This window comes from Xenopus tropicalis, chromosome 2, assembly GCF_000004195.4.
Source record: "Xenopus tropicalis strain Nigerian chromosome 2, UCB_Xtro_10.0, whole genome shotgun sequence".
Lineage (NCBI taxonomy): Eukaryota > Metazoa > Chordata > Amphibia > Anura > Pipidae > Xenopus > Xenopus tropicalis.
Window position 1 is genome coordinate 165,852,364 of NC_030678.2, and position 15,082 is coordinate 165,867,445.

Here is a 15,082-nt window from a genome sequence, read left to right on the forward strand (position 1 = left end):
ACATTCATTATTTATTTATTTTTTTTAAGGGATAAAGTACTGTCAATACGGGCAGCACAGAGGCTTAGTGAGTAGCATTTCTGCCTTGCAGCGCTGGGGTCCTGAGTTCAATCCAAGCCAGGGCATTATTAATGAGTTTGCATGTTTTCCCTGTGTGTGGGTTTCCTTCAGGCAGTCTGGTTTCCTCCCACACTCCAGAAACATACAGGCAGGCTTCTAAATAAATTGACCATAGTGTGTGTGAATGTGATAGGGACCTTAGATTGTAAGCTCCACTGGGGCAGGGACTGATGGGAATGTGATAGGGGCCTTAGATTGTAAGCTCACTGGGGCAGGGACTGATGGGAATGTGATAGGGGCCTTAGATTGTAAGCTCACTGGGGCAGGGACTGATGGGAATGGGATAGGGGCCTTAGATTGTAAGCTCGCTGGGGCAGGGACTGATGGGAATGTGATAGGGACCTTAGATTGTAAGCTCACTGGGGCAGAGACTGATGGGAATGTGATAGGGACCTTAGATTGTAAGCTCACTGGGGCAGGGACTGATGGGAATGTGATAGGGACCTTAGATTGTAAGCTCACTGGGGCAGGGACTGATGGGAATGTGATAGGGACCTTAGATTGTAAGCTCACTGGGGCAGGGACTGATGGGAATGTGATAGGGACCTTAGATTGTAAGCTCACTGGGGCAGGGACTGATGGGAATGTGATAGGGACCTTAGATTGTAAGCTCACTGGGGCAGGGACTGATGGGAATGTGATAGGGACCTTAGATTGTAAGCTCACTGGGGCAGGGACTGATGGGAATGTGATAGGGACCTTAGATTGTAAGCTCCACTGGGGCAGGGACAGATGGGAATGTGATAGGGACCTTAGATTGTAAGCTCCACTGGGGCAGGGACTGATGGGAATGTGATAGGGACCTTAGATTGTAAGCTCCACTGGGGCAGGGACTGATGGGAATGTGATAGGGACCTTAGATTGTAAGCTCACTGGGGCAGGGACTGATGGGACTATGATAGGGACCTTAGATTGTAAGCTCCACTGGGGCAGGGACTGATGGGAATGTGATAAGGACCTTAGATTGTAAACTCCACTGGGGCAGGGACTGATGGGAATGTGATAGGGACCTTAGATTGTAAGCTCCACTGGGGCAGGGACTGATGGGAATGTGATAGGGACCTTAGATTGTAAGCTCCACTGGGGCAGGGACTGATGGGAATGTGATAGGGACCTTAGATTGTAAGCTCCACTGGGGCAGAGACTGATGGGAATGTGATAGGGACCTTAGATTGTAAGATCACTGGGGCAGGGACTGATGGGAATGTGATAGGGACCTTAGATTGTAAGCTCACTGGGGCAGGGACTGATGGGAATGTGATAGGGACCTTAGATTGTAAACTCCACTGGGGCAGGGACTGATGGGAATGGGATAGGGACCTTAGATTGTAAGCTCCACTGGGGCAGGGACTGATGGGAATGTGATAGGGGCCGTAGATTGTAAGCTCCACTGGGGCAGGGACTGATGGGAATGTGATAGGGACCTTAGATTGTAAGCTCACTGGGGCAGGGACTGATGGGAATGTGATAGGGACCTTAGATTGTAAGCTCCACTGGGGCAGCGACTGATGGGAATGTGATAGGGGCCTTAGATTGTAAGCTCCACTGGGGCAGGGACTGATGGGAATGTGATAGGGGCCTTAGATTGTAAGCTCCACTGGGGCAGGGACTGATGGGAATGTGATAGGGACCTTAGATTGTAAGCTCCACTGGGGCAGGGACTGATGGGAATGAGATAGGGACCTTAGATTGTAAGCTCACTGGGGCAGGGACTGATGGGAATGTGATAAGGACCTTAGATTGTAAACTCCACTGGGGCAGGGACTGATGGGAATGGGATAGGGGCCTTAGATTGTTAGCTCCACTGGGGCAGGGACTGATGGGAATGTGATAGGGACCTTAGATTGTTAGCTCCACTGGGGCAGAGACTGATGGGAATGTGATAGGGCCTTAGATTGTAAGCTCACTGGGGCAGGGACTGATGGGAATGGGATAGGGACCTTAGATTGTAAACTCCACTGGGGCAGGGACTGATGGGAATGTGATAGGGACCTTAGATTGTAAGCTCACTGGGGCAGGGACTGATGGGAATGGGATAGGGACCTTAGATTGTAAGCTCCACTGGGGCAGGGACTGATGGGAATGTGATAGGGACCTTAGATTGTAAGCTCACTGGGGCAGGGACTGATGGGAATGTGATAGGGACCTTAGATTGTAAGCTCCACTGGGGCAGGGACTGATGGGAATGTGATAGGGCCCTTAGATTGTAAGCTCCTCTGGGGCAGGGACTGATGGGAATGTGATAGGGACCTTAGATTGTAAGCTCCACTGGGGCAGGAACTGATGGGAATGTGATAGGGGCCTTAGATTGTAAGCTCACTGGGGCAGGGACTGATGGGAATGGGATAGGGACCTTAGATTGTAAGCTCCACTGGGGCAGGGACTGATGGGAATGTGATAGGGACCTTAGATTGTAAGCTCACTGGGGCAGGGACTGATGGGAATGTGATAGGGACCTTAGATTGTAAGCTCCACTGGGGCAGGGACTGATGGGAATGTGATAGGGCCCTTAGATTGTAAGCTCCTCTGGGGCAGGGACTGATGGGAATGTGATAGGGACCTTAGATTGTAAGCTCCACTGGGGCAGGAACTGATGGGAATGTGATAGGGGCCTTAGATTGTAAGCTCACTGGGGCAGGGACTGATGTGAATGATGAATAATTGCTGTAAAGCACTGTGGAAATGTGTTGGCACTATATAAATAAATAAAATATGGATGAATTTTGTCACAACAGCGCCACCTGCTGGTCAGTTTCCAACCATGATGTCAAGGAAGAAAGATAAAAATGTTCTGATGTTCTTCTTGTTAGGAAAAACATTACAAACCTCAGATAACTTTTCTACTTATCCTTTTTAATGCCTTTCATGAAGGCATTAAGGCTAACGTCACTACTAGGATGGAACGTGATTGCAAGCCAAGAAGGATGGAGGTTATATTGGTACTTTTCACCCTGTTTGTTTACTATGCTCAGAGTTGCTCTATCTACTTTAATGGGCAAGCCGCCATTTTGTTAATGGTAATATTACACAGGAGAGCAGAGGCGGGCTAACCAATGGGCACGCCATATTTAGGGCATATGCACTGTACTGCTGGAGGGGGGGAATGGCTTTTCAAAATAGTAATTTTTCTGCATATTTTGCGATGGAGGGAAAAAGTCTATTCTGCCTTCTCCATTACAGACATAATAGAAAAACTGACCCCCATGGTGAGCAATGGGATGGACTGGAGGACCTTACAGGAAAGATGTGTATCCATAAAGAATTAGGGGACTGGCTATTACAAAGCCCAAACATATGATGTCTCTAGTCACAATAAGTAAGGGTAAACAAACCACACTCACCTAATGTGAAGCTGATTTTGAAATCCTGCGAGCGGTTGGATATCAGCGTCGGTTTGCATTTTTCAGTCTATTAAAAGAAAAAAAAAATCTCCATAACTGGACGTAAATATTACCCTCCCATCACCCAGAGAGAACCTGCCATCATCATCATCATCTACATATATGTTGTGAAATCATAGTTTACATATATCAATGTTATTAAAGTTCTGAAGTGCACAAATAGTGTATCACACTGCACAGTTCAACCACAGCGCCCCCTACAGGCCAATGTGTGAGCCTACAGACTGCCAACATAATGTCCTTGAACATCTTTGCCGGGATGGAGGCACTTTATCCTGCCATGTTTTACTGGAGGTATTTCAATGTGCAGATGGCACTGTATTTACCCTGGCATGTATTTTGGGATGAATTTGGGAACTGCCACTGCATTTATCCTACCATCTGTTCTTGGGCAATTATGGGCAATATTGGCATGGCTTTTATCCTGCAATGTGTTCTGGGGGCACTATATATGGAATTGGCACTGTATTTATCCTGCTGTGGGTTCTGGGGTATTATACATGGAATTGGCACTGTATTTATCCTGCTGTGGGTTCTGGGGTATTATACATGGAATTGGCACTGTATTTATCCTGCTGTGGGTTCTGGGGTATTATACATGGAATTGGCACTGTATTTATCCTGCTGTGGGTTCTGGGGTATTATACATGGAATTGGCACTGTATTTATACTACCATGTGTTCTGGGGTATTATACATGGAATTGGCACTGTATTTATCTGCCATGTGTCCTGGGGTATTATACATGGAATTGGCACTGTATTTATCCTGCTGTGTGTTCTGGGGTATTATACATGGAATTGGCACTGTATTTATCCTGCTGTGGGTTCTGGGGTATTATACATGGAATTGGCACTATATTTATCCTGCTGTGGGTTCTGGGGTATTATACATGGAATCGGCGCTGTATTTATCCTGCTGTGGGTTCTGGGGTATTATACATGGAATTGGCACTGTATTTATCTGCCATGTGTTCTGGGGTATTATACATGGAACTGGCACTGTATTTATCCGCTGTGTGTTCTGGGGTATTATACATGGAATTGGCACTGTATTTATCTGCTGTGTGTTCTGGGGTATTATACATGGAATTAGCACTGTATTTATCCTGCTGTGGGTTCTGGGGTATTATACATGGAATTGGCACTGTATTTATCCTGCTGTGGGTTCTGGGGTATTATACATGGAATTGGCACTGTATTTATCCTGCTGTGTGTTCTGTGGTATTATACATGGAATTGGCACTGTATTTATCCTGCTGTGGGTTCTGGGGTATTATACATGGAATCGGCACTGTATTTATCCTGCTGTGGGTTCTGGGGTATTATACATGGAATTGGCACTGTATTTATCCTGCTGTGGGTTCTGGGGTATTATACATGGAATTGGCACTATATTTATCCTGCTGTGGGTTCTGGGGTATTATACATGGAATCGGCGCTGTATTTATCCTGCTGTGGGTTCTGGGGTATTATACATGGAATTGGCACTGTATTTATCTGCCATGTGTTCTGGGGTATTATACATGGAACTGGCACTGTATTTATCCGCTGTGTGTTCTGGGGTATTATACATGGAATTGGCACTGTATTTATCTGCTGTGTGTTCTGGGGTATTATACATGGAATTAGCACTGTATTTATCCTGCTGTGGGTTCTGGGGTATTATACATGGAATTGGCACTGTATTTATCCTGCTGTGGGTTCTGGGGTATTATACATGGAATTGGCACTGTATTTATCCTGCTGTGTGTTCTGTGGTATTATACATGGAATTGGCACTGTATTTATCCTGCTGTGGGTTCTGGGGTATTATACATGGAACTGGCACTGTATTTATCTGCTGTGTGTTCTGTGGTATTATACATGGAATTGGCACTGTATTTATCCTGCTGTGGGTTCTGGGGTATTATACATGGAATTGGCACTGTATTTATCTGCTGTGTGTTCTGGGGTATTATACATGGAATTGGCACTGTATTTATCCTGCTGTGGGTTCTGGGGTATTATACATGGAACTGGCACTGTATTTATCCTGCTGTGGGTTCTGGGGTATTATACATGGAATTGGCACTGTATTTATCCTGCTGTGTGTCCTGGGGTATTATACATGGAATTGGCACTGTATTTATCTGCCATGTGTTCTGGGGTATTATACATGGAATTGGCACTGTATTTATCTGCCATGTGTTCTGGGGTATTATACATGGAACTGGCACTGTATTTATCCGCTGTGTGTTCTGGGGTATTATACATGGAACTGGCACTGTATTTATCCTGCTGTGGGTTCTGGGGTATTATACATGGAATTGGCACTGTATTTATCTGCTGTGTGTTCTGTGGTATTATACATGGAATTGGCACTGTATTTATCCTGCTGTGGGTTCTGGGGTATTATACATGGAATTGGCACTGTATTTATCTGCTGTGTGTTCTGGGGTATTATACATGGAATTGGCACTGTATTTATCCTGCTGTGGGTTCTGGGGTATTATACATGGAATTGGCACTGTATTTATCCTGCCGTGTGTTCTGGGGTATTATACATGGAATTGGCACTGTATTTATCCTGCTGTGTGTTCTGGGGTATTATACATGAAATTGGCACTGTATTTATCCTGCTGTGGGTTCTGGGGTATTATACATGGAATTGGCACTGTATTTATCCTGCCGTGTGTTCTGGGGTATTATACATGGAATTGGCACTGTATTTATCCTGCCGTGTGTTCTGGGGTATTATACATGGAATTGGCACTGTATTTATCCTGCTGTGGGTTCTGGGGTATTATACATGGAATTGGCACTGTATTTATCCTGCCGTGTGTTCTGGGGTATTATACATGGAATTGGCACTGTATTTATCCTGCTGTGTGTTCTGGGGTATTATACATGGAATTGGCACTGTATTTATCCTGCTGTGGGTTCTGGGGTATTATACATGGAATTGGCTCTGTATTTATCCTGCTGTGGGTTCTGGGGTATTATACATGGAATCGGCACTGTATTTATCCTGCTGTGGGTTCTGGGGTATTATACATGGAATTGGCACTGTATTTATCCTGCTGTGTGTCCTGGGGTATTATACATGGAATTGGCACTGTATTTATCCTGCTGTGGGTTCTGGGGTATTATACATGGAATTGGCACTGTATTTATCTGCTGTGTGTTCTGGGGTATTATACATGGAATTGGCACTGTATTTATCCTGCTGTGGGTTCTGGGGTATTATACATGGAATTGGCACTGTATTTATCCTGCTGTGGGTTCTGGGGTATTATACATGGAATTGGCACTGTATTTATCCTGCTGTGGGTTCTGGGGTATTATACATGGAATTGGCACTGTATTTATCCTGCTGTGGGTTCTGGGGTATTATACATGGAATTGGCACTGTATTTATCCTGCTGTGGGTTCTGGGGTATTATACATGGAATTGGCACTGTATTTATCCTGCTGTGGGTTCTGGGGTATTATACATGGAATTGGCACTGTATTTATCCTGCTGTGGGTTCTGGGGTATTATACATGGAATTGGCACTGTATTTATCCTGCTGTGGGTTCTGGGGTATTATACATGGAATTGGCACTGTATTTATCTGCTGTGGGTTCTGGGGTATTATACATGGAATTGGCACTGTATTTATCCTGCTGTGGGTTCTGGGGTATTATACATATAACTAGTCCTATATATATATATATTTATTATATAATGTGTCATTGGATCTATTTTGCATGAAATTAGCCCTGCATTTCCCTGGGGTAATATACACAGAACTGCCCCTGAGAAACCAGATATTCATGTAGAAGTGTTTCATTAGCCCCCCAAATGCCCCCCCCTGCCTATGATACTTTCCATTTTGGAAAACAGCGCATGTTTGCACCACACCTTACACATAAAGTGCAAATAACTAATTTCTTTTAAAACTTTTTAACTTGTGCGGAACTACAACTCTCAAACCCCAGAACATAGAACTGTTTAACAATATCCCTTATGGACATCCCTGTCTCCCATCCCTCTCTCCCATCCCTGTCTCCCATCCCTACCTTGTGTCTGGCTCCCAGGTGTAAGGCTGCGGTCGGGTCTCGGTGGAAATTACTCCGCTGACAGACCCTAATAGAGTTTACTATCAGCGCCCCGTCCCCGCCCATTCAGCAGTTAGACACGCCCCTGCCAGTGATAAGCCTCTCACACACGGCCTTCTGTCCCGCCCACTCCTCATCTCTCATAGAGCGCTTATCCCCGCCAGTTTGCATGACACGCCCCGCTCCGCTGTTAGCCACGCCCCTAAGCTTTCTCTGATTGGCAGTTGTAAAAGTTTCCCCTTTAGCGAGCAGTTAGAGCGGTGCTGGTTGCCGGAGCAACCAAGAGCGAAGCGGGAAGTGTAGCGGCTATAGAGAGCCGGAGGGGCGGGGCTGTTTGAGTAACATGTGGTTGGAATGTAGTTATGGGCCCACTCTGAGGGGAATCCTAATGTGAAATATCCCTTCAGCCGTGGGTAGAACAGTTAGGGGCAGGGGCAGTTTATAATGTATCGCAAAAACTGATATTGTTAGTATATAAATCAGCTATAGTCAACTCCAGAAACCATAATTTGGGGCAATAAGTGTAATGGAATTGTGCCACTCCTAGGCCAGGAATGGCAAACTGAGGGGCTGCTGTAAGTTGCCATAGAGCAGGGCCCCCCAACCTTTCTTACTCGGGAGCCACAGTCAAATGTAAAAAGACTTGGGGAGCAACACAAGCACCATAAAAGTTCATGGAGGAGCCAAATAAGGGCTGTGATTGGCTATTAGGGGCCTCTATGCACCCTATCAGTTTACAGGGGGCTTTAGAGCAGTGGCAGATTGGGAGATTAGTTGCCCCGTGACAAATCTTCATTACTGCAGGCGACTAATCTCCCCGCAATGCCATCCCACCAGCAGGGGCGGGCCAAGCCGTCCGGGCGCCCTAGGCAACCCGGTCGGCCACCTCGCCTGCCCCGCCCCCTCCGTTGGCGCGCATGCGCAGTTCGGGGGGGGGGTGCGTTGCCGTGGGTCATTGCCCCCGCCGCTTGTCATTAGCGGCAGGGGCAATGGCAAAGTAGGGGAACTAGGGGTAGGCAGCAGAGGCTCCTGCCTGGTGCCCCCTAATTATTGCGCCCTAGGCAGCTGCCTCTTCTGCCTACCCCTAGTTCCGGCCCCGCCCACCGGCAAGAATGTAAATCGCCGGTAGGATGGCATACGCGTCGCTGCGATTTGTGTTTTCTAAAAATCCCTGTTTTTGGCATAACAACAACTTTGTTTCATGTGCTGCTCCTCTAATACGGGTATGTACAGTATGTATGTATGTAGAAGAGAGGCCTTTTGGAGCTTAAGCCGGCCATACACTCACCGATGATATCTTATGAAACCTCGTTTCGTACAATATTCGGTGCGTGTATGGCGGCTCGACGAGGTGAGCGATATTGCAAAAGGCTGCAGATATCGGTTAAAAGATTTTTGGCGCCCAAGCAAAATCTACATTCAGGGCTGAATCGGCAGGTGGAGGTAGAATCTCTATTGTTTCTACCTCCATATTTGACGATTCAGCCCTGAACGTCTGTGGAGGGTGGGAACGATCTTTGTGTGTTGAAATTGCTATGTGTGTGGCCACCTTTAAGCTGGCTATACACGCACCGATACTGTCGTACGAAACCTCGTTTCGTACGATATTCGGTGCGTGTATGGCATGTCGGCGAGTCGGCCGATATCGCAGGAAGCTGCTGATATCGGACGACTCGCCGATCGGCCAGGTTAGAAAATTTTGATCGGGCGCCATAGAAGGCGCCTGACCAAAATCTGCTGTCAGGGCTGAATCGGCAGAAGGAGGTAGAAATCCTATTGTTTATATCTCCTTATCTGCTGTTTCAGCCCTGACTGTGTGTGGCGGATCTGACGATGTTTCATGCGACCATCGCCACGTGTATGGCCAGCTTTAGTCTCTGGATTGGGTGGGGAAGAAAAACAGTATTTATGGGGCAGGGTTACACAATTTGCAATACCTGTTTTAAAGGTTATAATTGCCCAATCATGTCAAAACTTTAATAAAATGGCACATAAATATTTCAGACCACGTGGAATGGGAGATTCCTATAATGAGCCAAATGCATTTATAGTTCATTCTGCACTTGTCGGGTGTAGATGTAATAAAGCATATGCGTAATAATGAAACATAATTAGGAGTTATCGCCCAAATTAGTTGTGTACCTGAAGTGCATTGTGGTGCCTAATTATATGTGCCACTGCTAGCAATTAGATATTAATGAGCGTTCTGTTGAAGGCTGAATGGGAGTGGAGTCCTGATTACTTGCCAAGTCTTCCAGTTGAATCTGGCAAATATATATCACCCAACAGGTTGGTATGAGATAAAACCTGCCCATTGAGTGTTTTAATGGCTATATTTGTTGCATATGAAGGCACCTTTTTCATATCTATTTTTTCTTCTATTTTACAGTTATGCTGGGCCCCGTAAAATCATCTTACATAAGCGGGCTGTGTTGTGTAACGTACACAAACTGCGTTTGTTACATAAAAAGTTTTTCTGAAACTTACGCAATTTTCGGAATTTCCACAAAAACCTTCTAATTAAGTTTCCTAAACCTTGAAACTGCTGATGGGCACTTTGGAGAGGCTCTCATCATGCTCATGGACACTGATTTCTTGTGGATGCGCTTTGGGTCCTACGGGAGAAAAGCACTTTACAAATGTTTGTTGTTGTATAATCGAAATCAGAATTATTAGGATATCCTACCTCTTCATCCTCCAATGTAAAGTCTGGATTTATTTATTTCTCTTTTTTTCTAGGGTAGAAAAAAAAAATCATCTGCCCTGTAGTTTTCCCAGTTGACAACTTCAAGAACAAAATAAAGTAGTAACGCGATTTTGGATTTCATTTTGTTCTTTTATGCCTCTTTAATCTCTACTATAAGAAGAGAAATATGTGGTAAATCGTCTTCTACGATGAAGTCTGAATGGTCTGTCACGTTGCATTAGTGACAAAATTTGAACTGTCATCATCATAATCATCTACTTGTGTTGAGGACGTCTCTTGGTCCTGAACTGATTTTTACCTGTATTAGAGGTAAGTAGAATATAAGGGCATGTCACATTGAAAAATATATGAGCTTTTGCACAGACATCCTTCTGTACTTGTGTTTTCATAAATCAAATGTTCAAGTCGAAAATTGCTCAACCTTTCCCTTTGTAGACAATGTGGATGAGAGTGACAGTTCCACAGCATGCTCAGTACAAAAAATAGTGGGAATAGTTTCATCCGGTAGTATTTCCATCCCTTTATGGGCTTATTTATCAATTTTCGAGTTTGTGAAATCTAGGTTTTTTTTTCTAACTTTGCATTCTAAAAAAAAATTGAAAGCTTGCTTATTTATTACCGTATTTTTTGCCGTATAAGATGCACTTTTTCTTCCCCAAAACTGGGGGGGGGAAAAGTTGGTGCGTCTTATACGACGAATACTCACCCCCAGTACCGCCAAGTCATCGCCGAAGGCTCCTTCTCTCTAATGCGGCACTGTCAGGCCTTTTTATAAGGTTGCACCTGTGCGTATGACGTCACACGTCAGCGACGAGGCGCAACCTTATAGAAGTGCCTGTTGTAGCGGCATAAGAGAGAAGGAGCCTCCGGCGGTGACTTGGTCTGTTGGGGGTACTTTCTATGGGGGCAATTGGGGGCACTGTGTGTGGGGCTACTGTCTATGGGGGGTACTGTGTATGGGGGCAATTGGGGGCACTGTGTGTGGGGCTACTGTCTATGGGGGGTACTGTGTATGGGGGCACTGTGTATGGGGGCAATTGGGGCACTGTGTATGGGGGCAATTGGGGCACTGTGTATGGGGGCACTTTCTATTGGGGGCACTGTGTGTGGGGGCTACTGTCTATGGGGCAATTGGGGCACTGTTTATGGGGGAAATTGGGGTACTGTGTATGGGGGAACTTTCTATTGGGGCACTGTGTGTGGGGGCTACTGTCTATGGGGCAATTGGGGCACTGTGTATGGGGGCACTTTCGTAATATTTGGGGGGATATTACCCCCCCCGTGGACGTCCGTACCATGCATCCTCTTCCCCTTGCAGTGCCGATCGGCGCGCACTGACACTGCTGACATTGGCGCGCGCACCTCTAGTCATGCAAAGCACACAGCAGGATGGCAAGTACTTGATAATTACGGTAGTATATTATATAGTTCAGAATCTTTTTTTTTCTAGATTTTTCTCCTTTAAAATTGGGTGCGTCTTATATTCCGGAGCGTCTTATACAGCGAAAAATACGGTAATATGGGAAACTATGGCCTAGGACAATTGACTTCTACATAAACTCGCAAGCTTTTAGATGCCGAAGTTTTACCTTCAACTTTTTGGCTTTTGACTTAATAAATATCAGACATTCCAGTTTTTAAACTATAATTTGAGCTTTAGCACAAAAAAACTCAAATCGTGAAAAAAAATTGTAATTCAAAGGTTGATAAATCACCCCCTTGGTCTCATGAATCTAATTTGACACATACGCAGTATGCTGCAACTATCAAATAGACATTTTTTACATTTTACCAAATAATTAAAACCATTTATGGCCCCTTTGGAGAGACATGACATTTTACACTGTACACAACTGAATAAAGACATGATTTAGTACTAATAATGTACCCTCTATGCCCCTATGTCTCCCTTCATAATCATCTACATTCATTTTCTGTGCTACATCAAAATCTACATTTTCCAGACATTCTGGATTTAATCTCTTAGTGGTAAGTCTGAAACATTCAACTTCGAATTTCCATTTCTTTCTGGGACAGAAAAGAAATAATTTTGTATGTGTTTTTCTTAATTGACAGCTAACAAACGTAGCCTATTTATCCTTGTTCTACTACGGTGGATATTGGAGTTGTTGAAGGCAAAGAACTGTTTCGTGGCAAGGCCTAAATCAAATACCAGAACTTTATGCTCAAGGGTTTCTCATCACAATAGTCAGAATTGTCCAGACATTTACCTCTTTATTTTCTAATGGGCCATTCAACTTTGCATTTTGGAGTCTTTCACATTTTGTTTGGTTAAAGGAATTGCTGACAGGTTTTCTAAATTTCTAGGATCAGGCTCCAGATTGTCAATAAGATCAAAAATATATTTAGGAAAAGGTGGAAAATTGATATTATATCTTAAAACACATGATGTATATAATTTTTATCTAAAATTCAGAAAGTATATACACATGAATGATACTTAAAGGTCCCTGTAGCCTTGTGCCTTTATATGGTAACAGAACCCCTCAGTGACTGCTAATATCCTTATCATTTACAGTAGGGGGTACATTACCCCTTATAATACATGAGTGATACTCAGAGTTCCCTGTATAACTCAGCCTGCAGCCTTGTGCCTTTATATGGGCACAGAACCCCTCAGTGACTGCTAATATCCTTATCATTTACAGTAGGGGGTACATTATCCCTTATAATACATGGGTGATACTCAGAGTTCCCTGTATAACTCAGCCTGCAGCCTTGTGCCTTTATATGGGCACAGAACCCCTCAGTGACTGCTAATATCCTTATCATTTACAGTAGGGGGTACATTATCCCTTATAATACATGGGTGATACTCAGAGTTCCCTGTATAACTCAGCCTGCAGCCTTGTGCCTTTATATGGGCACAGAACCCCTCAGTGACTGCTAATATCCTTATCATTTACAGTAGGGGGTACATTATCCCTTATAATACATGAGTGATTCTTATATTTCTCTGTATCATCCCTGCAGCCTTGTGCCTTTATTTAAAAAGTTAAAAAGCTGTAAATAAAACACTTAGCAAGCCAAGCCCCCATGTTGTTCTTTTAACAGCAGCCACTTGATGGCAGCAAATCCATAGTTCAAATCAAAGTTTCACAATTGGCTTTTGTTTCTCACCATTATTTATGGAAGGAGAGGAGATTTTTTCATAAACATAAAGCAAAAGGCATTCCAAAAAAATGATCTTCTCAAATGATACCTGCATCCAATTTACAGTTTGAATATGCCAAAGAATAGAGAACCGGAGAATGTTTCCCCCATTTCATGGCAGTTTCTACCAATGAGATGACAGGATCCAAACATCTTCATCCTGCAAAACCATGTTGCCCGGGTCAGTGACCCCTATAATGCTCAGAGCGCAGGTAAGCAGAACCAGGCCAAAGAGCTGTCACAGACAATGTGAGTGATTCAGTTACCTGTCTCAGCCCAGTACAATACGGAGGTATCACGCCTGCCGCTATCAACTGTGAAGTGAGCTCCTCGGGGACCGCGTCTCATAGGAAATCAACCAAATGCCTCCTAATGGGCTGCTGACTCTGCTGGTTAAATCACACAGTGCTGCCTCGCTCCGTGCCTGTGATTTAAGATATAAAGTGAATATCAAGTGTGTCACAAGACATGAGGCTAATGGCACAACTGGTTCTTTGCCAGCGGATGTCTGACAGTTTGCACTGCCGGAGGCACCTCCTGCTTTGCCCATTAACCCAAGGCAGGGTCAGTAAAAGGGGAAACACAACTCAAACACCCAAACACAACTTAAGCTTTTTGAAAAGTAAACATAATTTCAAGCAACTTTGCAATATACATCTATTAAAAAATATGCAGCCTTTTCATGATGTTTAATGTAATAATCTGGTTTGGAACAGTTCCCTAAGCCCCGCCCCCTGTTCCCCTGCTGATTGGCTGACTACTTTGCGACTCATATAAACAGTAGTCGCCTGTCCACAGCCTGCCTCCTCCCAATCCCACAATTCCCTGCAGCACACGTGATGTCAATAAGGAAAGGAACATCCCAGTGCAATGCATTGTGGGTTATGTAGTTCCTGCATGCTGTCTGTAAGCTGTGGGGAAGTTGTTACAATTTGTAACATCAATGTTTTAGTCCCTCCTCCCCTGCCAGGATTTCAAATGATGCAGAAAGAGAAGAACTGTTTTGCAGCTGGATTTCAGCATATACAAATGGTATTTATTCCTACTGTTTGAAGGAACAGATTACAGGGATAGGTATATTAGGGGATTCTGTGTTGTGTGAGGCTCTTTAACAACTTTTGGTACGGAAGCTGGAATTCCCATTTAAAGTTTATGTAAAAGTCTAATGCACATTTACAGCACTGCTGCCTGGAGAAGTCGGTGATTATAGATAAGAAAATGAAGCCCCTCTGATCTTCCTCCTGGTCCTGCGTTAACATTATGCAATCTAGGTTCTCCTTGGGAGCCACAAAAGTCCTACATGAATAATTTAATGTTTCACTCGATGGTATAAATACCAAAAGGTCATTTCATTTAAACCATTTAATCATATTATTTACTCTTGTGTGATTCGACCCCTAGGAGATGTCAGCTCCAGAGAGACCACCTTAAGGCTATTCATTGCTCAATGCACTATTCTTACTGCTCTGCTGGGATGTATGTTTGGGTTTTTTTGTTCAATTTGTGGCCATATATTAACCACAAAACTCATGTGTAACAAACCATCTGCTTTGTTATGGGTTTAAATGTATCCATAATCTCCAACATGCCCATTTCGTT

The 15,082-nt window shown here is 44.3% G+C and overlaps 1 protein-coding gene across 1 annotated transcript in view; it reads right to left on the reverse strand.

The window, feature by feature from the left end:
- The window catches only part of deup1 (deuterosome assembly protein 1), a 48,618-nt gene extending 40,967 nt beyond the window's left edge, over nt 1–7,651 (reverse strand). The window contains exons 1-2 of the mRNA XM_002940141.5: nt 7,564–7,651; nt 3,462–3,528 (exon numbers count right to left, since the gene is read on the reverse strand). Coding sequence (XP_002940187.1) covers nt 3,462–3,520 — 59 coding nt within the window. The 5' untranslated portion in view covers nt 3,521–3,528; nt 7,564–7,651. The remainder of the gene's footprint in view (nt 1–3,461; nt 3,529–7,563) is intronic.
- Between the last annotated feature and the right edge of the window lie 7,431 nt (nt 7,652–15,082).